The sequence below is a fragment of the Dromaius novaehollandiae genome, chromosome 2 (assembly GCF_036370855.1).
Source record: "Dromaius novaehollandiae isolate bDroNov1 chromosome 2, bDroNov1.hap1, whole genome shotgun sequence".
Taxonomy (NCBI): domain Eukaryota; kingdom Metazoa; phylum Chordata; class Aves; order Casuariiformes; family Dromaiidae; genus Dromaius; species Dromaius novaehollandiae.
In genome coordinates, this window is record NC_088099.1 from 62,939,497 (window position 1) to 62,964,050 (window position 24,554).

Consider the following 24,554-nt stretch of genomic DNA (forward strand, 5'->3'; position numbering starts at 1 on the left):
TTGGACAAATTCTTAAAAGAACATGAGAGCAGTGACACAGACTGATAAGATTTAGGAAATCCAACAATAACAGGTGCTAATAATGTGCTAGAAATACTCAGATTGCCTTCACATTTTTTCCCTGAGATGCAGTACTATTCACACTTAATTTTATTTACTCAGTTTGTACTTTAATACAGTATTTGATGAAGAACTGGAAAAAGCAAGAATCTTCTCAGCTTTCAGTACTAGCTTTTCTTCCTCTACTTTCATCATTTCCATCAATCATAGCTATAGTCATTGTATTCCTCCCTGGCTTCCTTTCCCCCTGCTCTTTACCCCCCGCAACACACACACACAGGCATACTTTTTTCCTCTCTGGGAACTGTTTCTCCCACTTTTCCCGTTCCAAGTGGCGAGCACTCAGCATATCACAATGTTAAATTCTCGTAAGGTTTGATCCCACAGCCTGGCATCCTCAGGAGCAAAAATGCCATTTCAAATGCATTCACTATTGACATTCAGTCATCATCTGGATTACACTCCAGCAACACTTCTGCCATCTTTTACCCACACAAAGAAAAACTCCTGATCACATACAACAAAGTGGGATTGCATGCTTAACAGCATTCAGGACAGAGACAGTGAGAGGTAAGTGGAACCTAGGGACCTGCTTTTCTTTTACCAGTTATTTGAATAGGAACCCACAGCAAGGAACCGTACCAATTCAGCTCACTTTTTTTGCCATACTGGCTTTGAAACTCTCTTGTGCTGTACCTCCTACTATCTGCACGTTTTCTTTGCTTTACATTTTTTGGAAGCTCAGTGAAAGATGCATGGGTTTTAAATTTTAAAGGCTGCTTAGCATGAAATAGTTTGATTGAAATCTGAACTAGGAGCAGTTGAAATCAGACAATAAATGACAATTAAAAAACTAAGTATTCAATAAAAGCTGGGAAAACTTCCTGGTTTGGGAAACAACATAAAATTGATAAGACATTGTTCACAAGCCTTCCTTGGAATTTATATATTACACGGAAGATGCCAAACCACAGACTAATAGCTCACACCCAACCTCCTGGGAGAAAAAACAAACAAACAAAAAAACACCCTCCAAAACCCAACATACCTATGGCCCCCTCAGAGATCCTCAAGCCACTTGGAAAAAGTTAGAGAAATCTCATATACCAATTTTTCAGCTGCGCATGGCCGGGGGGAAGGGGAGAGGGGGCAGGCAGTGAAAATAAATGACAGTCAGCTCTGACTATCCCAAAGGCTACTAAGAGAATTGTGTGGTTTTTGGAAAGTCATGACTTTTTTCAAAGTAAACAATACACAGACGCTAAGGATTGACCTTATACTCAATACTTCACCCAGAAATTTTAATGGTGTGTTGTAATTCTCTGTTCACTGAACAAAATGCCTGTGATGCAATTAGCAAAGAAAAGTCACAGCACCACTTCATCCATTTACAAAGAAAAAGGTTTGATGCTGATGATCATCTTCCTGAACACAGAACTGTTTTTGCAGAATGGTAAACTGAGAGAGAGGAAGAGAAAGCATGTGAGAGCTTGCATGTACACGTGAAAGAGTCAGCAAGCAAGCAAGTGCTGACCACATAATTTTGGTGCAATTTACTAACCATAATGGCAGGTATCTTGTACAAATTTTATTTTTACAGGAACAAAAATATAATAAAGATGATGCTCTAAAAGCTAGATAATTATCACTTGGTAAGCTTAAAATGGATCAAGCGACACTCTCCTAATCATCTAGCATACTGTTTTTCATTTGCTTTCTGAATTGTCAGAAAAACCTGTCATTTATGTTTTGAAAAGTTTTTATTGCAACTCATAGATGTATTCAGCATACTTATTAATAGCGTATTTATGACCTTTAATTGGCAATGTTGACAACATACCGTGAACAGAGATTAACACAACACAGCCTTCTCTATCAGTCAAGAGCTTTTTTTGTGTCATTTTGCAATGGTGGTAAGTCTTCAAATTGCCTATTTCTGACAGCGAATTCAAATTATGAGGACTTCTTAGTCTGTCTCATGTTCATTCTGCAGTCACCAATGCAGTACTTCATCACAGAAATATATGAGAAAAAAATACACACAGGAATTCATATCCCACTTGCACAACTTTCCCTATAGTGTTGGGAGAGTTTTTTCATTTAAATGTGTGGTCACAGAGGAAAATCATGCAGAAGCAGCATGCTTTATAATTTGCTGAGAACGTGACAAGGCTTGTGGTCATCCTGTTACTCACTGTGAGTAAATCCTACACTTGTGGGCCACCTGTGGAGAAAAATCTGTCTTCAGTCCTCACTAGTCTTACTTTTGTGGTAGGCACTTCCATCGTTTCAGCAGAACATAGCTACATGGGGCCTTCAGGGTCAGCGAGGACCTGATCCTTGCCTTCTGAAGAGCTGGGGGCCACCTGCACAGCAGGCTTTGAAAATGAGATCAAAGCCTACACATGATGTGGCGATCGACTGCCAATATACACAATGAAGTAGTGGGGTGATAAGTTTTTTGTGGACTATGTTGCCAAGTATGTGGGTGCTGTGCTTTTTGCATTGCTGCTGGGTTGCAGGTTTTTTTCAGTTAATAGCGCCTTTTGAAAAAAGATAGTTGTTCCATTTTAAGTCTACGGTGTTATAAAAACTGAGCCAAGAGCTAAGAAATGGTAGACAGACTGGACTAAAATGAAAGTGCCCCAAATACAGGATGAAGTCTACAGACTGGGCCTACCTGAAGGAGAACCTATTCATCACCATTAGTTTACTTGCTTTAATGGTGTAAGCGTGCAGTTGAGGAGGTATGACTACAGTCAGACCTGTTGAGCTACCATTGATAGAACACTTATAACATGTAAGAGACTAAAGATATCCCCAGGCATAAATATTATTACATCTGAATTCCTGTAGAACAGCATTTTCATCAGATCTGCCATCCATTTAACAGACATCAACATTTGACTTGAGCACAAAATTGGATGGTGAGAAAGTTCAGAGATTCTTTCCACATTTAAGATGCACCCAACCCCTCCATTTGGCTACTCACTTCCCAGTGAGAAAAGTGAAATCCAGTTTACATTCACTATTTTATGGATCAGAGGATCCCATTTAACTTTTCAGCAGTGTCTTAGTTCAAACAGATAATAAGGAAGCCTCACTAGCCTGTTGGAGAACTGTTGTCTTTTTCTTTTTAAATGGACAGCCTCAGTATTTTCATTTGCTTATCAGTCAGTACTTTTCCCACATGGACTGAAAAGTCATTCAGTAAAAACAAGAAAAAGAGAGAGCAATGTGAATGTGAAGCACGTAGTATAAACCAGAAAAAGAATTTTTTTTCCAAAGCAGTGAGCATGATTTCCCCTGCAGGACAGACAAGATACAAAATTTCTGATTTTGTATTTAAACAGTATGTTAAGGACTCTAATCAGTGGTGCAAAGTGAAGGCAGTCTTTGAAAATTATTGTCAGTCTGTGACAATGCAGACTGCCAAAAATATATCAAATCATCTCCAAACTCTGTGCCTTAAAAAGTTTCCCTAAAGATTAGTTTTACTGAGCTAAGTGTGTCAAAACAAGTAATAGAGGGAAGAAAAGGAGTGATACAGTTCATAACATACTGCATTGACTTCAGTATTTACATTTGGCAAGAATTTGGTTCCTAATGTTTTTAATAATGCTTTACTGAGTTCTGTAATGTCGTTCTTTCCTGCAAGGTTTCTGCAAGAACCTAATTAAATGCATGTTGGTAGAGTCCCAACAGGAGACCTGAGTCCTTTCATACTTACTCCTTTCGGCTGTGGAGGCTAAACATACACTAGTAAATGGCATACTTTATCATACTTAAGAAACGTTAGCTGTTTCACTATAAAAATATTATGGAGGCAAGCACTATATTTTAGCCATGAGATAAACACGGCAAGGTCGATTGCAGGACAGTGGAAAATGTAACACAGACCTCGTCTAACTACCTTGTAATAAACATCATAAATTTCTTGTCTCTACTTGTGATTTTTATAGTGTTTTAATAGCCTTACTGTAAAATAAGAAAAACAAAAAACAAAACACACCTTTGTGTCCAGGAGGACAGAGCTTACGACAAGCATCCACTGAAGTGGATGCACTGATGTACTAAGTAAATAAACCCAGATGCCTGGAAAAGTCCCATACCTGTCACAACTTGCTCTTCATCTTGCCTTGGCCACATATATCTTATGTACACAGGTAAGGGCAAGAGAGGTATGAAAAAAATTATATAAAACCTTTCATATTGTGAAGAATGCTTTTGCACATCATAAACTGCTAATTTTTCCCCTCTCAGAAAACAGCATCACTTCTATCCCCTGTGCTGCTAACCTTTCTGACATGCACAAAAGCTTTCAATTCAGAACATGGACACTTTTTTACTGAATAACTAAGCAGTATGGCTCATTTCCCTTGAAACGCAGTAATGAGAAGAAATGACAATCATGGAGCTACAGTGTGAAATTACAATTAGTAATAGATTTCTGCACTAACACAGAAATCTACTAGGTTGTGCTTTTGCCTTCCAAGAGATTTATGAAACATTCATCACTTCACTGGGTGATGTAACAGAATAAGCATACATGAGTCAATTGGATGGAACTTAGGATTTCAGTGTCTCTGTCAGATAAAAATACAGACTGTGCTAGGAAAAGGGTGGAAATACACCAGTGTCTGGACTTGAGGAGTACTATAACAGCATGAGGAGAAAATATGACCTTTTGACAATTTTTAGAGAAGGTACAGCTTGTACATATACTACATGCATGGAGTGCAGCACCTGGGCTAATGTCAGTGGGCATGAAAAGAGAGGGCCGTACGCACACTTACAGGCTTTGAGATTCCTCATCCTGGCTGTCATTCCACTGCATGCATGACTTGAACTACACAGGCTATGTTTGGAGAAGATGGAAAGGCTATGTTTGGGGAAGGTGGAAACTTAGGCTTAGGCTGTCTAGAGAAGATGGAAAGCCAGGCCACCATGTCTTCTCTTAAACAGTACATGGATAAAGAGTTATAGATAATCTTCCCTTGTTCCACTGTCCAGGGCTTCTGCTGCAGGACACTGCCTATTTGTGAAGGCAGATTTTCTGCAAAGCTCTGTTACACTTTGGCCAAGGCTGAGGAAGGGGCAGCTTTTCCCAGACCGCCGGAGGGAGAGAAGGCAGGAAGTCCCTGAATGTGGATGGGGTGGTGAGCCAGAGCTCAGCTCTCTCAAAAGAGCTTGCCATGGTTTATTTGGTACTTCTATATACAAAGGGACTCAATTAGCTGTATGCTGTGCGAGACAAGAGGGCCTTTATAAGCTTCAAAATGGCCTACAAATAGGGCTTCTGTTCTTTCACTGATGCATAGGACTCTCCCCTTGGATATATAATGACTGTTATGTTACCAGGAGACTGTATCTGTGTTCTCACTATTTGGATCCTGCCTTTTTTGGTGAGGTATTTATAAAACTAACCAATTTATAGACGGCTTAAGTTTGTCTTAAGAAACAATTTGTCTTTCAGATGATCATTTAGACTAAGCTCCACAGGTGCTATATTGCTTGCAAGCCACACAAAGTAAGGAAAAAGGACAACTACGGCAGCAAGCAACAGCACTGGAACAGCAGCACTTACAGCAAGGAACTGCATGCCTCGACACAGAGCGACGAAGGTGAAACCTGCTCACTTCTGAGAACAAAGCGCTGAACAGGAATGTGGTCACCTCTAGTCAATGCAGGCAGGAAGCCTTAAAGAAATTTACGGGGAAAAAAAGAAGAGGTAGGACACAGCTAATGGAAGGGAGATACGTAACAGCACTGAACTGACTTTCCCTAACAAAGTGGTTTCCCCAGGAAAGAAAATTAAGGTTTCTGGGGGCATTTTATACAGGGTTTTGTCAGGTTTCATGGAAGACAGTGCCTTTCACTTGAATAAATAGTTAAAGAATCAGAATTAGAAACATTCAAGAAATAAGGTGCCCAGTGAACAGCAAGAATAATTCACCAAAGAAACAACTTTTAAAAGAACAGATAATTTTGCCACTTGATATACGTGAAGACTGGATGCCACTGTAATTCTTGAATATACTATACACAAAAACATATTATTCTTTCAAAATACATACATCTATTACTTTTCCAAAAACAGTCTTCTAGCCAGTAGTTCTGCCTTGATATGCCAAGTGCTAACTATACTGAAAGTTGTTCTCTACAAGTACATAGGGAGGAAATAAAACCGGAAGACATATAGGAAAATAAGAGGTAATTGGCAACCAGAAAGTGATGGCATCCTCACTGCTATCTTGGAACACAGATGAGTAGCAAAGCCAAGATGTGGAACACAGCTATTTTGAGGTCAAGCGTTATCTGAACTGAGACAAAAGGGACAAAATCTGAATGGTAGAAATTTCTGCCATGATTCCAAAGCCCTCAACTTGTTGAATATCTCTGGATGAGTCAATCTGTTTCCCAACTTCTACCAAAATACAAGCCATGAGAAGCGTTTAAAAGAAGAGCAAGACTTCAAAAGGAAGTACTTGAAATTAGGAGCTGTCAGAATTATTTGCAACTTGTATCATGATGTGAGCATCATCCTTCTGGCATGTGCAATAAAAGTCTTAACCACATGAAACGCTACTTTTGTTGCCTTCAGATTCTTTGCCTCATTCAACGCACAAAACAATGCTCTTGGCTCTAGCCATGAATCAGAGATACGTAGCAAAGGTAGTGGGGAGATGTCTGCTTCACTTCTGGCCAAAGAGATAAGATGCATAAGCAAGTAAATACAGTAAATGGATACTGTAGATATAAGCAGTAAAGCAGAATACTGAAAGGGAATGAAAAAAAAAAAGTGGTTTTATATATAAGGTAGGATTCCAATGTTGCCTCCAACAAAGATGTTTCTGTGCTATGGTGGGAAATTCACCCAATGAATGTTTTTTAGAGATGCTCACTAATGCTATGTTGCATGTTTTCTGGATGTCCAACTGCATACCTTTGATCTTACTGTCAAAGTACAGTGTTAGCAGGTAAAAATCAAGCCAAAGGGAGCTGTGCACTTGGCTCATAACATGCTGTACACAGTGACATACACAGGTGTACTTCTGTTTCAGTGGAAGTATCCTAAAGAGACAAGCTGTCTCCCCCAAATTAGTGGCCAAGCACCATGTGAACGCCTTTTCTCCCTGTTTCAGTATTCCAATGGCAAGATAGGGGTAATATATCCTCAAAAGTTGACAGGAAGTGCAGTAACTATAAGCCCCTTCATATTTGTGATTCACCAAGGTACTACAAAAATTGTAGGCCACACGAGTCTACTGAGATACCAATAGTCATGGCTATAGCTGTGTTTTGGAGAGCGTACACTAAGGCACCAAAGGCTCCCTACACATTTAAAATAAACCAATTCATATAATACCATCCAATCTGTGCCCTGAAAATGCCTACTGAGTAGTATCAGGGAACAAGCACATCTGCCACACCATTTATTACTACTGAACACATTCCCGCCCAAATCCTATTGTCCAAGACTTGACCCCCTCTACTTGATATTTACTTTTGCTAAATATCTCAAACCAACACACAATCATTTCCAAGCAGAAAGCAGACATAACATATTAGAAGAACTGTCTGTCTTTCAGTTCTCTTCTTCTGCCCATCTTCATGGTTGTACTATTAGTCACATCTCTAAGGAAGAATATTGTCATACAGGAACAGAAAAGCCTTGTTATGTCATCTGGGCTCAGCTCAGAGTTTCCACCTCTCTCCTAGAAGGCCTTGACAGTCATTTTTAAAGGGACAGAAAACAATCCTTATTTTTATGTTCCAAGAGAGATTTTTCTGCTTTGTTCTAAGCTAGTCATTATTTTCCAGGGCCACCTTAACTGAGAATCTAAAGCCAGTATCTAAGAGGTGACAGCACTTGGAATTAAGGAGGAGAATCACCAAAAAAATAGAGAAATACACTGAAAAACACTAATCCTTCCAGGGCAAGTCCCAACTGTTAGCAACAGCACTGGAAACCATTTAACAACAACAACAACAAAGTATTCAGTAGGTTAATTCAAGGAAAGCAAACTGTAATTGATTTGCTGAAGCTGACCTCAGGAGTATATTTACTTCAAATTGTTTAAGAGCTGAGAGAGTAAAGGTCAAAGCCACAGCAACTGAACCATAAACAGACATCTCAAACAGTGTAGAAGATTGCTTTATTACTAAAGATAATTTCATTCTGTGTTGATGTTATTTGCTTTTGCTAACTATTAAATGAGGAATATTAAAGAAGGCATTTTTCCAAAGTTAAAGACACAATACTATAGCTATTATTGCATCAAAAATGACCACATCCAACTTACTGGAAACTCTACTATCAAGAGCCTACCTGAAAAGATAGTTGCAGTTTAGGCAATATAATATACTTTATATTTTTATATACACATATACAAAAATATAAAGTGTGTGTGTGTATACACATATATATATATTTATATATATGAATTATTTGAACATCTTCCAATGCATACAAGTTAAATGAATGTTTTTGATTTTTATTAAGGATTTAAATAAGTTATATGAGCATCCTATGACCAGTACTTTGATGCAATCATGTGAAATACCATTTTCTGGTGCAAACTGATTTTAAGACTGTAAGTTTTTTTGGTTTTTTGTTTTTTTAAAGTAAGACTTACACTTTTGTCCAGAAAGTTACAGCTAACAACTTTTTAAATTCTTTTAAAGCAAGAATAAAAAAGTCTTACAGGAAAAAAAAGGCAACACTACAAATATCACGCAACCTCATTATGAAAAAATCCCAAAAAAACAATCCTTTGAAGAACAGAGGAAAGAGTAGGTGACATATATCCTATGTGTGCCAGCTAACACCCACCATTATTATGTTCTCCAATCTGCCCAAAGCCTAACAGCTCAACAGAGGGCACTCTGGCAATCACTGATGAAACTGGAGTAGTAGGAAGCTGAGCTGCCCTCACCTAAGCCATGACACTATATAAAGTTTTTTGCATTAATCTGCTTATACACTTATACAGAGGTAACACAAAACATTTGGAAATTCTGCATTCATACTGAGTGAAATGATTACAGAACAAAGATAGTAACTTATCAATGTATGCTTAGCAAAAATAATGCATGAATTTTGATTCAGAGTTAGAGAGGATACCTGGTGAAGGACATACCATCATATTTTCAGCAGCAGAAAGTTAAGGCCAGCAAGAGTAATTCTTTACTGGCAATTTGCAGCTAGATCACATTAACCCTTTTAATGCTACTTATATAATTACCTATTACCAACTACTTTGAGGCTTGCATATTTACAAACGGTGTTGTGGCAAAAAATAAACCCCAAACAGCAAAAAAAAAACCAAAAAAACCCAACCTGAACATTCATTCTTTTAACTAAGAAACTTCTTGACTTGAGCACAGCTATTGCCAAGCTCTACTGTCAGTTGCAGAAGCATGGCAAGATGGCATCATGGAGCTCACTGCTCTTTGCTCAGATGGAGCCAACACCAACACAAAAATCACAGGGAAATCAAATCTCTTGACAGTACTATTTTGATAGCAGAGCACTACAAGTCTCCGTGGGAAGGCTAAATTCTGCTTCTCCGACTTGCATATATCTACATTCACCAGGCACATGCCCATATGTTTATAAAGGAATAACTACTGTTTGGTTAGTTGCCTTCATACACAGTTCAGTTTCAAATTATTTACGTGTGGGGTTCTTACCAGGACCAGTTCTGTACAGCTCAGATGGGCTGCTGGTCTTTTGACTGGAGGAAATCCGTTGATGATATAGCGGAGGTGTTTTCACTAGAAGAGGCGGAAAAGTAAAGTTATTCTTCAATAACAGGTAAAATGCTAAAAGCACTATGAAAGGCAAAAACAAATGATGCAGACATTTCCTTACCATATGGTGTCTCTGGTGACAGTGGAAAAGCTGGCGTGGATGAGACAGTTTCATTTCCATTTTTGGTTGGGGAGAAGACTCCTCCATCTATTTCATCTTGGTAACATGCCATAGCCATCTAGGAAAAGCACAAAAAAGCAAAATCACAGTGTGAAAACTCCAACTTAATCCTACAACATAGTGGGGTATTTTTCATCATCAGATTTTAGAAGATTTCATGTAATCTGATCCACTTGCCCACCAAAGAGATCTGAAACCACATAAACACATACAGAAGATAACAGCAGGGCAGTCTGCAACATTGAATTATATTTCTGAGCTAACTATGGTCACTCATTCTTATTGCCAGGATGCAAATGCAAATTGTTCCACACTGATTCCACACTGAATATGAATGTGGGGCCCTATTGGCCATTCACTTCACTAAATCTTTCTGAATAATTCTTCACTGTTTACCTCTTTGGTCTCCCCTACAGCAATTAGCGATCCTGGATTTACAGCCTGGTCACCAGCAGGAGACTTCATCCATCCACACCTGGTGTATGTTGGCTGCCCTGGAACATCATTGTCATATTGTCCAACACTCAACTTTCTGATCCTTCCTCCTGATGCATCATCATCCTGCAAATCTGTTGCTGAAAACAAATACATGAACCAATTAATAAATTACTCTCTTTTTTTTTATTAGAGCTGGTGCAAACATGTTACTATTGTACCTTTAATGATTCTGCTCAAGAATGAGATAATTGGTTTCCTAAGTGCTTTGTAAAATCATACAGGGTGGGGGGAGAAGCAGTTGCAATTAGCCTTGTGGACACAGGTGAGGAACATATTTGGAGTACACTGATTTCCAGAGGAAGGAAGCAGCAGAGTTGCTGCTGATGCTCATTTTGGAAAGAGAGGTTAGGTTCATGCTGCTGGACAGCCTGCCAGCAGAGGCCGCTACGGGCAGCCAAATGGGATAACTTGTCCATATTTCCAGCCATAATACCCAGTGGGTTTCAGAATTAAAACCACAGCAGCTTTCCAGGACTGCACTTCCCCAGAAGGAGCAGCTTCTTTTTCAGCCAGCACAGCGCCCAACCCTTATGAACTGGGAGCCAAACCCAGCTCACTAGACACCTTTTGTGGCATACACGGCACTGCACTCCATCACAGAAATTAGATATGATGTATGCAGGGGAGCTGTAACCTTTTGGAGCCCGAGGAACGGAGCGCAGAAGAGTAAGCCGAGACAGCAGAACAATCTGAGATATTCAGGGGAATAAAGTGGTATTTGTTTTCAAAGTCGCTATTAAGAGAGTGTCGTCAGACACAGCTTTTATGATTAGCAGGACTTTATATTTAGTCATCCGCTGCAACCAACAGCTGCTTTCAGAAAATTTCTGCAGCAATCGCTTTTTTCACCCCTTTTGTAAGAATAAGTCAATGCAGAAAGATGCCAACAAAAGGATTCCCCAGCAGTCTTTACTATGGAGCCACAGCACAGTACAAAAACACATGTGTAGCAGCACTTCAGATACTCCTCTGTCTAACAGTTTTTATTGTCTGTACGTGCAGAAATATCTTTAAGAATTAGTTCTTCCTCTCAAAGAGCTGAAAAGTTCTAACAGAGCTTATTTTCATTGCTTGGTCTCACTTAAACTAGGATTTCAAAACCTAAGCATTTGCTGGTTGAAGCAAAGCATGCCGCCTATCCACCGTGACCAGGGAGCTGTAACACAAGGAGCCCAAAGGGTGTCCTCCATCGACACCAGCAGCAGGTCTGAAGCAGTCCCTTTGGCAGAGAAGGACGACAGTCGGCACCTCCCCGCTCTGTCCATTTCCTCATCTGAAGCAGCTGCCAGTAACCACGGTGCAAAATCTGGCATGCAGTGGAACTGCCTTTACTACGGTATACTTTACATTTCACCATGATAACACAGCACAACCATTGCGCATCAATATACAAATAGGTTTCCATACAGGAGAACATTTTTGTTCAAGACTGACAGGAATTTCACTCTAAAACGTACAGAATTTAAGTGAGATTCTGCATTGACATATATATATATATATATATATATATGCCGACTTTTCATGAATTCATTGGCAAGTAGTGACTAATTCTAAAAACATTAACTAATCTCTTGTAAAACTATAAAATTAGACACTTTCAAAAATCCAACCCTGCTACCATCAAAGTCAGTATGATAGTAACTCCTACTACAGTCAGTTTAAAAAAAAATAAATAATAAAAATTGGAAATTCCACTAATAGGGTTAAATTCCAGTGTCCAGACTTAGCCAATTATTTACTTCATCTAGTCAATATAAATATACCTGAAGCTTTCTGGAAAAGACACAGCTGAAATTTTGTTTTTAAGCTATGACTTTGCAAAACTAAAATAACATCCACATTTTTAGGACCCGTATTTTAAACATGTATTTAACCTCTCTTTTTTCTGACTAGAAACTGTATCTGTGGTCTTGCAGGTGAGGAGAACCTCTGAGTACATTATGAGGAAACAAGAGACATCAAACAAAATCTTGCAAGGCAGCAAAGGACATGAAATCACAAGTATCTTCCAAACTATTCTTAAGTGATGCTGAAAGGTCTTGACGGTTTCTATCAAAATGGAAGATACTTAGGACTGTAGAGTTCACACTTGGAAACTTACTTCTTGTAATGAAGGAAGTTTCTGTCATGCCTGTAACAGTACTCCAGAAAATTACCAATTTTTTTGCATTGAAACTTAATTTGGGGCAGGGAGGTAATTTTTTTTTTTTTTTTTTAAACAAAAAATGAGTGGGAATAACTGTATATAACTTTAAACTACTAAAAGATAGTCTGACACCAGGTGCTTCCAGTTCCACAGGCCCTCCATAGGAGGCAACCCGAGAGACAAACACCACAAAAGAGAGACTCACTCTACTCTTAACCAAGTTTTTGAGGTACAGACCTTTTTTCCTGAAACTGTCTCTTTCTTCTACTTAACATGGCCACATAGACAACTTTCTGAGACAGAATGCCTAACTTTTATATGGCTAAAAATGGACATTAAGATGTACTGCAGATTTTGCATGGGATATCCATAAGAAGGCTTCATCATCAACAGTATTTATACACTCATGTCAGTAGTATTCATATACTCGTGAAGACTGTAAATTTCTATGAAGTTAATAATACAGTTTTCAGAAAGCTGCAAATGGATATCTCAGGAAAACCGGACATTTTCTTTAAATACCCTTGAAGTGCTTTACTTATCAAACTCCCAGCAAATGTTGGGCAATAGAGAAGAAAAGTTGAGCTGAATAAATCTTAAAGCAAAGAGCTTGTGTCTAAGGCGGAAAGCTACGTGAAGAAGCTTGCAAAAAATGACTTTTACTTAGTTTACTAGGTCCATGAATGTATTTCAGAGCTGCCTCATTAAAGGCAACAGATGTTTCTTTAATAATTATTGATTAAATAAGTGTTTTTTACAATGAATAATGTAAAGCATCACAAGCCAAGACTTAACTATAAGTCAGCTCGTTTCTTTTCATTCCTATAGTTTAGCTTAAAGTTTTGGCAGAACTTCATACATATCCCTGGAGCACATTTACTTCTTTGAAAGCATTTTACATACTGTTATTTCTCTTTTCCCTTGCGAACTACAAATATAATTTTGGTTTCCCTAAAGAACAAATAATAACATTCCTACAGATCAGCATCAGACATTCATCATGTCAGATGGTTATCGCTGGGCCACTGGAATAGCTAGCAGGAGCACGGCTAGTGGTTAAAGGTTAATCTTTGTTTGGTTTCTTTAGCTGCTGAGCCTTCCTGGAGTACTTTTGAAAGGTATTTATAACTATTACAAAGAAAACAAAACTAAGCTAAAAGTGCTGTCTGCAGTGGCTTGTCAACAGCACGTCACTCTGTGTATTAGTAGTTGCCCTGGTTGAACTACAAAAACTATTAATTAGAAATCTAGTATCGTACTCTTTATGTGTTTCGTGTGTTTGTGTTTACTGAATACATGAGACACACTATGAAGAAGGTCCACATTTACTTTCAGTTACCACAACAACCAGTAAGAAGATGCCTGCATGTCTCCATTTGACCCATGAGGCTCGTGGGCAAGCCTCAAACCCAGCTCCACTCGGGAGCATGGCAAGCACCGCCTACACGGGACGTGCTCTGGGGCGAGCTTTGCTTGCCCAGGAGCAGGAACGAACCTGACCAAAAGCTCTTTCCATTAGCTCTGCCCATTACAGAAGTCCTTACCATTTGTAAAATATAACTCACCAATGGTCATTTCTAAAACCCAGCACCATCAGTGGAACACCTTCCCTTAACTTTTGTATATTTTATATTGTAGCCAACTGTGCTAACTACGATCACATTGGAAAACTGTTACAACAGATAATTGTAAAACAAAGTTCAAAAGAAATATGAAAGTTCCATTCTCCTGTTACCAAATTCCCCTCTATAAAGGGCTATAAATCACATTATGACTCTACTTGTGGATTTATTTTGTACATAAAGAGGCACAGCCCCCTTTAAAGATCTGAATATCACATCAGGCCATTCAATAGTCTTTACATTTTTCAGCATCATTTTTCTTGAAAAAGACAAAAAAAAAAGCAAAGTATTATAAGAAAGTGTTAAATAAACCTTTGAACAATATATCCTTATTTAAATTGGTTTTCAATGCTGTGAAAAAGCAGCACAATATATTGAATCAAAACAGGATAAAAATGCTTCTTAGTTGAGAGTCTCTAAATTCAGGTTATCCTGGTTTCTACTACAAATAAGTAAAAAACATATTTAGCAGTTATGAGCACTTAAATAATCCACAGGCCGCATAATGTCCTTTATATTATAACAATAATCATTTTTTCCTCTCCTTCAGTGTTAAGGAATCTTAATGAGGGACTAGGACTATTAAACTATTATTATTATTACGGATTTCTGTAGATCAGATTAAGGACTTCCTCCTCCCACTTGTATTTGCAAATACACTCTATAGCTTTCCAGTTAAGAAATGCACATAAGTGACATTCAAAATAATCTATAACTTTCAAAATAAAAATACCATTACACTAATTTCAAACTCTAAAAAATGAAATAAACTTTTTGTTTATCTTTACACCTAAAAGTCATGGAGGTTAAGGCAGGTATAAAGAGGAAAAGCTGGTTGCATGAACCTTATGGTAAGTGACAAAGTCTCTTTATGGTCATCTCTGTGGAATGACAAACAGTTCACATCAAGCAAAAAACTAATGCAGGAAACTCCCTTACATTCCTATTCCATCACAAACAAAACAATCACAAATCAGGTTTTTATAGTTTAGATAACTCTCCTTGATTTGTAGCAGCCCCTCAGCCAGGCAAATGTCTTTAAATTTACAGTCTCAAGAAAGCAAAGATGGATTGGCTCCTCATTTTTAAAAATTTCCATTTTTTTTTAACCTTTTCTTTAGCAGCACTTACCCTATACATTGCACCACTGGAGTCCAATAAGTCACTCTTGACACCAAAAATATTATTGATAATATAAAATTACACACTTAAACAGGAACTGAAGGAAAACCAATACTAGTGTTTTTTGCACAGACACTAGAAGGCTTTAATCCAGTACTGAAACACTCTTATGGAATAAACAGAGGTTTGCTCCCAATGCTCACACACAGTGCCTTCCGTCCTGTACCTACTGTGCATAATGTTTTTGGTTCAGACTGCTTTCTTTTCATGTGTCATGTTGTCTGATGAGACAGTACATAACTACCTCATGGTGTTAGTACCTGAAAGTTCTTGTAGTCAAAAATAGTTTTTAAAAATGTACTGTTCCACCAGTAAGTACCTGATTCTACACTTCTTCTAATCCATCTAAACGCAGGCCAACCAGTACATTAATCCCACTGATTCATAACTTCAGGTCATCTCACCTTCAGAACGCTATGACCTATTCTGCTAATTTTAGAGAGAGACTCTTTTAATAAGATTAAAGACACTGAACTTCATAACATGAAATAAAAGTGACATGAAAAACCAGTGCCTGAGCCTTATATTTCAGAAGTTCAGCCAATTGTTTGGTTTTAAAGTGATTATCTTATCTTCACTTACTGAAAGAAAATGATCCAAAAAGTCTCCCTTTCAACAAAAGGCTATACATGGGCTTGCAGTTAGTTGGAAAGGTCACTGAATGCCTGCTATTGCTACCAATGTTAAAACAAAAAAACCTTACTGTTATGTAATACGAGCCCCATCAAAGCCCAGTGAAGCAAATGGTAGGTTCAACAGGTTTCAGATCAACCCTAAAAAAAATTCTTTTAACCTGAAAAAATAGGGTTATTCTTTCTAAGAAAATTTAAAACCTCTGAAGTGGTTTAAAAATAATAATATTGTATTACTACATTTCTCTCAACAGACAAACATAAATAAAAGTTGACTTCTCCGCCAGGTGCTCTGTGGCTCTCCAAATTGTTTAACACCTTTTTTTCCCTCTGTTAAGTTTCTTTGTCCATTAACAACTAGAAAAATTATTCAGTAGGAGAGGTAACATTCACCTGACCCCCTACATAAATTGTCTTTGGGTGGAAATTCACTGATGTCTTTTGTATTATAAGGATATAAGAAAGAGTAAACCTGAGACTGGTCACGATCATGTAAACGGTGATTAACAGGAACTTGTGAACAATCAGTGATTTATACATATCCTCCATTCCATAACTGAAACAAGAATCTTGTCCAAACTGCTTCAGAGTTTCTAGAAACCCAGATTATGATATCTTTATTCCATAAAATGTCTTCCTTCATCGAACCTCTTTGCAGGTCAAAGTCCATTGAGTAGGAGTTAGAGCATCAGGAACTGTTTCTAAATAACACACTCAGGAACTTACAGTTCCATATGCAGGGGGTAGTACCACCAGGGCCCTGTCTCTCTGCAGAATGTATACCCTCATTCACTAAACATACTGAGGTGCACAACGGTTAAAAAAATTGTGAAAATATGAAATGTAAGCAAAAACAATGGGCAGAATAAGAAAAATGATGTGAAAAGTTCCAGCCTTCAGTGTCCCACTTCATTACTAGTCCCTGCTAAGCTACAGCAAGATTTCAGGACAACCTCTGCCTTTTTTAATGCTACTAGCCTCAAAATAAAATGCTATAAAACAAACAAACAACAACAACAAATCTAGAAGTCCCACGATGCTTGGAAGTTTTAAACATTCTATTCCATAATCCAATTTATTCCATCATAACATGTCTCCATGGAAACCCCATTAACTTGGTCCCATAATAACATCTTGCTGTGGCTGCATATATGGGCACAGCATACACAAAGTAGCCACAGATTTCAGTTATAAAATCAAAACAGAAAAGAACAGCTTTCAGATGTTGGCCACAAAAAGTCCTTACCAGCTATACAGCTCAAGTGGCACCACATTTCAGAAGTGCTGGCTTAGATTAAAAAAAAGTTTACAAAAATTCTACATAGTTTACAAATGACTAAACATATCTTTGTACAGCCAGAGAAGTTGTAAGGCCTGACAGAATGCAGCAGACCAACCTCTCTTACAAAACAGTAAGCACCCTCTTACAGTTCAGCTCCTACCTGTAACTATCAAGGGAATCCAGAACTTACAAAACAGTCCAGACTACTGTAAGGATATAGCACAAACCCCACATTCAAAGAGTTTCAACATAGACTTCCCCTGGTGTCTGCAAATGCTTCCAGGCACGATTTAAGTAAGTATCATTTCAGATGGCAAGAACTACTTCAATGCTTTTCTTAACCTATGACTGGCAATAGCTGCTTCTGCTCATACAAGTACACAAGAAAGTTGTGTCACATGCTTGGCAAGGGGACAAAAATGGTTTAAATCAGACTATCCTCTGTTTTAATAACTGCAGTTCAGAGTTTCAAATAACGTTTTCTAACATGTCTTTTAATCCTACAATTGATTTCAGTCTCCGTATGTCTTGTCTTACAATAACCAGCTGCTACAAAAAGCTAGGAATTTTAATCCTTAAGGTACTCTACAGACACTATATCTGCAAGATACTCTGCTTTTTCTTTACCATAGGGAATACTTACAGTAATGGGATGGAATAATCCCATGGAACAGTACAGGCTGGACACCAACTGGATAGAAGGCAGCTTTGCAGAAAAGGATCTGGAGATCCTGGTAGTTGCCCTTGGGGCAGAAGGGCAACTACATGCTGGACTACTAGCTAGATGGTAGCCAGCAGGTCAAGAGAAACGATTATTCCCCTCTATTTAGCATTTGCAAGGCCACATCTAGAGCACTGTGTCCAGTTTTGGGCCCCAAAGTATAAAAACAAACAAAGAAAACATATTGACACACTGGAGTGAATGCAGCAAAGGATTACCACAAATGTTGGGGGCTGGAATACATGATGTAAGAAAAGGCTCAGGGAACTGGGCTTGCTCAGTCTTAGGAAGAGACGGTAAAGGTGGGGGCTAATTGCTGTCTTCAACTATCTAAAGGAGGGATTACAGAGAAGACGGAGCCAGACTCTCCTCAGAGGCGCACAGTGACAGGATGAGGCAAAAGACAGGCTTTGCAGCACGGCAAATTCTGACTGGATACAAGAAGAACAAGTTCATAAGGAGAGCAGTCAATCCCTGGAGCAGGTCCCCCAAAATACCATGGAACCTCTAATCTTGGAGATTTTCAAAACTGGGCTGGACACTGCCCTGCGCAAGCTGATCTAACTGAACTAGCTTCAAGCAGGAGGTTGGACTTGACCTCCGAGGTCCCTTCCAACCCCAAAGAGTCTCTGATTAATGACCTTATAAAGCAGTTTTATTTGCCAATACTGCCTTTAATCAAAGCAGAGTAGTTTAGACAATGCCAGATGGTACCAAATCAGCAAGAATAAACTTCAGACTGGAGTCATAATGTAAAATTTTCACATTCAAATGCAAGACCAAACATATTTTGGTTTAGATTATCTTTTGGAAATTAGGACAGATCTACACTCATCGGTTACACTCAATGTTTAATGAGAAGGTGTTAGATTAAAAAAACCAAACTGCAACATTAAGGAACACTTTATTGTTATCTGCATTTCAGGCCAATATATTGCTGTGTTAGCAATTCATTATCTGCTACTCCTTTACTAAGTTTTGAATTTTTTTATTTGTAATTTTATAACTAAATGGGTGATAGAGCTTGTTTTTGGTTACTATTTGTTTTTCTAAACCAAAGTGTGTTATCAAGCTTTGAACCTAGTATTATTAACTGAAATTTCATATTGTATGTTGGCCTTACAACCTTAGAAAAATTCTATCATCTTGAAAATCTGGCAAACAAGAATTGCTGCAGTCAAAAGGGAAGCAACTGATTATCTCTTTTTTACAAGATGCTGATCCGAAAAGTTCTGTGATGAACCTGCCAGACATGCTGCAGACGTGGTGAATTGTTATGACATTGAAATGTAATTCTTAAAACTTGCCAAACTAATTTTAACTACTTTAATCCTCAATACTTAAATAACGACTATGACTGTTAAAGCTCTATTCAGAGAAGATAATGTTAACCACTGTTTCACAGATGGTTTCTCACTTAGTTAACTCCATTTACTCCTTAAGCAGTATTTTTAGAATATTAAAGTCATTTCAACACCATCCCTTTCACAGAAGGCAAAAGGTAACATCTGTATGTTTAAGACAATCTGTCAAATGTACACAAGCCACCTACCCAACAAAACACACAATTTGATAAAAAAAAAAAAAAAGGAAATCACAAAAACTTTCAGAACTAGAAGAAAGAAAGGAAAGCATATTATGATGTGTGTTTGATCAATCAATCAACTAGTATAACTTAACAGATACTGTATTAAAAACAAAAATATCCAAAGGAATAATAGACTCTGCAGACAGACCACTTGGAAATCACTGCTACGTACAAGATAGTGACACACGGAAGAAACAAAGGGACAGACAAAACAGACAGACTTCAAGTGAGCTCTTCACCACTGCTTTAACCTGGGTGAAAAGCTAGCACAACATAGAAGAAGGTCTGCCAGTTCAACCCACAGATTGATAAAACTCTGGGTTGTTTCAAGGAAGGAATTGTGAAAACTCCCACAAGACTGTTTTCCCAGTGGCCCCTTCACAGACCTTAGCATAGTTATGAAGGCTGAAAGACAACTCTGGGGAGAATCATGTTAGCATTGCAGAAATTCCAGCTGCTGTTGCCTATACAGCAGTTTAGCAATACCTGCCTAACTCTGTCTCCCATTACTATCAAACATAGGGATTCAATCTAAGAGGAAGTTTAACAATTCAACATGAAAAAAAAAAAAAAAAAAAGTCCGTAAGTTAACTCTTAAAAGAGCAGAAAACTACAGGGCTGCCCCACATACTAAAAAAATGCTACTACAACATTATCCACATCAAAAACGATTTCCTTCTCTGGCACCGTTTATCTTCTACAGAGTGTTTCCTGGGAGGCAATTAATGATCAGCTTTAAAAGACAGCCTAGTGCTTAAACCATTAAACCAAGCAAATGCATTTTAATGATTTAGAATCAGTTTTATAATTAATGTTAAAAATTTAAAGGAAAAATAACACCTTCAAAGACAGCAAGACAAAGCTTAAGCTAAACATTGTTGTGTTGAGAAAGGACAAGTAAATGCAGATCCAGCTGAAATAAAATTATAGGTTTATGATGCATGCATTAACGGAGTATCCTGCCTTATGACATGTTTAATGTCAAGTCCATCCAGCCGATGGCCTAACATGAAAACTTGTCTCCTGCCTCCAAACCCTTTTAAATTTCATCTAGAGTAGTAGCATATAAAGGATGAGCTTCTCATTCAGCTTGCTACTTTGCCGCATCCTGTACAGAGTTCCTGAAGTCTGTAAGCAGCTGGGAGTTTTCTGTTTGGACAGGAAATATCAACAGATCAGTGCTGTCAGTCTCTCAGGCTCCCTTAAAAAAGGTGCTGTTGAGTTCACTGGCATCTCCTTCCACAACTGTTGTTTCTGCACATTGGTTCCTGCACTCTACCTGTTTAGTTGAGTAAGTTGTTATTAAGCCAAAAAGAATTTATACCATGATGTTTATATTTTAACTAAACACTCTGTTTATGCTCAGATTTCCAGATTCATATCTCTGTAGAAATACTGTTTCAAAGGGATCAATGAGAACTTGGTACAAAAGCCCACTGAACTGCATTTGCGATGTATTTAGTGCCTCGATCCTTCTAAAACTTAGGAATATATACAATAGCCAGAAAAATCTCTTCATTCATGAAAAAATACCCCTAATACACTTAATAATGAATCACAAGTTGAAGTATTCCTTCTTACTTACCTAGAACGGGTAGCAGGCTAGAGTCCAAACTCCTGAAAACCCATTAGCCTAACAAGCAAATGCAAAGGTCAACATTCCACCCCCAAAGCTGTCCGCATAGGACACAGCAGCTTCACACACCTGGCCGCTTTACCTTCTTAGCCCTTTTACACTTGGTTAATTGTGGATAGTCTTCAACAAAAACCTGTTGGAAAATATGAACTTCTACCTCTAGATTCATAAAGAGCTGGCATAACTATTCTGCTCTCAGACGCACATCCTGAAAGTTACAGGATTGATAAAATTTCTGGAATAAGTACATGACTATTACATTTAATTAGAAATTACTATGCTGCTATATTTAGTTAGAATAGCTTTCCTCTTCGAAAAAGCCACATAAATGTGGTCAACATTAAACCAATATTTACGAATTGTTGAGATGAACTGATATGCATAATAACACAATAATAATATGTAAGGTACAGCACAAAAAATAATGGTTAATGGAAACAGCACTTTTAAATTGGTAATTGTTTTTTTTTTTCTTTTACCCATATACATATACTTTTATGCTCATGCACAGACGGGTTTTGTGCTGTTGGGCATAATACTGAGGAAGTAAATTAGCAACTATTATCTGACCATGCTAATCCTTAGATTTACTTTTGTCATAAGCAAGGGGGGAAAAAAAACACTTCACTGAGACTTGCAGTTAAATATTGCAAAATTTACTCCAGCTGAGGTACCAAAATTTACCTCTGTGATGGAAGCTACAACAGGTCTTCTACTGTATCGTTAGTACATGCAAATAAGGGACACGTGGATCTGGACAAGCTTTGCTCTCCTGTCACTTTACATCTTGTTTCAGATGGGCTAAGTTTGCTCTCCCATGGAACATAAGAGTGAACATTTGGAATAGTTCAATGCCTTTTCTTTTCTTTTTTTTTTTAAAAACAAACTATGAGAATGGTTTTCTTCTCCTCTCCCTTCTGACTGTAAATACACTGTATCATGATTTATGATACTATAATTTGGACCATCTTCAAAGATTTATCTTTCCATAAAGCAAAGACCTCTGAAGCTGTTCCAGACACCTATAATCAGATGTTTAGACACTTCATTTTTATTCATTTTGCATGTCATCTCGAGATGCTCGGATTTTTTCAAGGGAGGGAAGGAAGATGGCTTCATCTACTCTGATGTCCAATTCAATATTTATTGAGGTGAAAAACTGCATAATCTACTTATACAATGTAAGAGTGCATCAACAGTATTTCTGCGTTGTCATCACCAATTGTTTTCTACAGATGGAACTTCATTTTCTCTTGCTTCACTGCGGATTCTTCAGCCCAAATCCAGAAATATTGTCTTGCTCTCTCTGTTACACCCAGGAAGGCATGCACGTTAAGTGACCCACGCATAGTTTAAGATGACATATACAAGGAATACATGCATGAATCTTTTGCATGAAGATGACAATTAGAATTACCTAGAAGCAACAAAAGAACTTCAACTTCTAAGAAAATACAGTCCCCCTTTCATGCTTGTCTATATAGATAGAAATGTGTCTTTTAGTCATGGGAATGTAAACAGGCTACCCTTTGCTAAATCCTCAAATGTTGAATATGTGTTTTCACACGCTATGTCTTAGCTTGATCACATAATTCTTCTCATGTTTCTAAGATTTTCTAAAGAAACAGAAATTATAACATTCCAATAGTGAAAAGATGGGGGGAGTGAGGTATCAGTGGAGGGAACAGAAGGCACTACTGAAAATTAGTAGAAAGCTTTCTGTTCCTTTCTGTTCATTAACAGATTATTGTTTTTACAGTTTTCTAGTTACAAGCAAAACAGTTTGTTCTAGTTTTCCTTCTTTAGACATTAACCACAACCTCTGTGATAACAGGTGGCTGATGAGAGGAAATGAGTTTTATAAATGATCTCTAACAGAGAGATCACTTACACCGAGGTCCTATGTTACTAGGCATGAAAGAATTTACATAGAGTGAAGGGAGGAAGACAGAGCTGCAGAGAAAACCCTATATACACATCAGAATTTCCTCAGGCTACATACTTTCCTGATATTTAAAAACAAGAACTACCACAGCACTGTGTTAGTAGTAAACGTCTACTTCATTCACTACCAAAAAAACGAAACTCGTTTCTGTGTAACTCAGCTCATGCAAGAGCAAACCTGGAAAATCTCAATACACAGTGCACTGATTCACCTCTCATAAGCTAGGTATATAGCACAGGAGGAGGAAAGAGGTCATTAGCCACCCTTCTACATGGTTCCAAAAATGATATCTTAGCAGAAAGTGTTCAAGTATCACTGTCCACTTTTATTTTAAAGAACAATCAGCACTTAACTTAAGACTTGATTTTGGACAGCACCCAGAACTCGACTGCCTCGGCAGTTGGTACTTTGCATCATGCTATTTATAGTTACGTGCCACAGCTTACGCAAATTATAAAAACTACATACATCAATTGTATAAAAGATAGCTGCACATGCAGGTCCAGACACAGTTATATACATCCAGCTGTGAAAACTGGGCCTACTGTGCCTACAGAAGGGACAACAACTTATGAAGAAATGTTCTGAAGGGGGGAGTGAAACAAAAGGAGACTTCGTGGAATGAGAAATGGGTTGAAGAACTTTGCTCAGCTAAGTCTAAGGAAATAGTTCACTTTCATTTTGATCTTGTAAAACTAGTGAACATTCTTTAAGCACAATGTACAACACAAGCATATGTAAAGGATACATGTGTTAAAGGCTCTGGGAAAAAGTGTGAAAGAAGAGAGGTTCCTGCCTACCTGTCAATCAATCTATGCAAAAACATATGAGGGAACAGAGGTAAGAATGTAGGACAGCATACATACATTTCCAGATGACCCACGTACATTTACTTCTTCAACTCGTATTTTCAACTTTACAGTGTTTTGGAAGCGTGCATGTGTCTTCTTGAGGCAAACATTTTCTACACAAGCTTCCTCCTCTTCACACACGCAAGATACCAGACAACCCTGCCATCCTCAAATTATTCAACCGTTAAGTTAAGCACACAGACACAGAGCATGTCAGACCCATTCATTTCCACCACTGTTTGCTTTCTACTCGCTCTGAATAGTTCATATTTCCATTCAACCTCACTCAGGGCCATTAAGCCCTGACCTGCCAACACCATCACACATCAGTGAATTCTCTTAAGTCCTTTTCAGCCCTGCTCCTTAGGTTAAGGACTGTTGAGGCACAGTGAACAGAGCTCCCCCTACAACCTGACTGGTTAAGAGCAACCTTTACTCATCAGTGAACAACTAC

At 38.1% G+C, this 24,554-nt stretch overlaps 1 protein-coding gene across 20 annotated transcripts in view; it reads right to left on the reverse strand.

The window, feature by feature from the left end:
- TNS3 (tensin 3) overlaps positions 1-24,554 on the reverse strand; it is a 319,894-nt gene that overhangs the window by 42,249 nt on the left and 253,091 nt on the right. For all 20 annotated transcript variants that reach the window (XM_064506663.1, XM_064506662.1, XM_064506659.1 and 17 more), the window contains 3 exons: positions 10,394-10,572; positions 9,938-10,055; positions 9,757-9,840 (listed from right to left, as the gene is read on the reverse strand). In XM_064506663.1, coding sequence (XP_064362733.1) covers positions 9,757-9,840; positions 9,938-10,055; positions 10,394-10,572 — 381 coding nt within the window. The remainder of the gene's footprint in view (positions 1-9,756; positions 9,841-9,937; positions 10,056-10,393; positions 10,573-24,554) is intronic.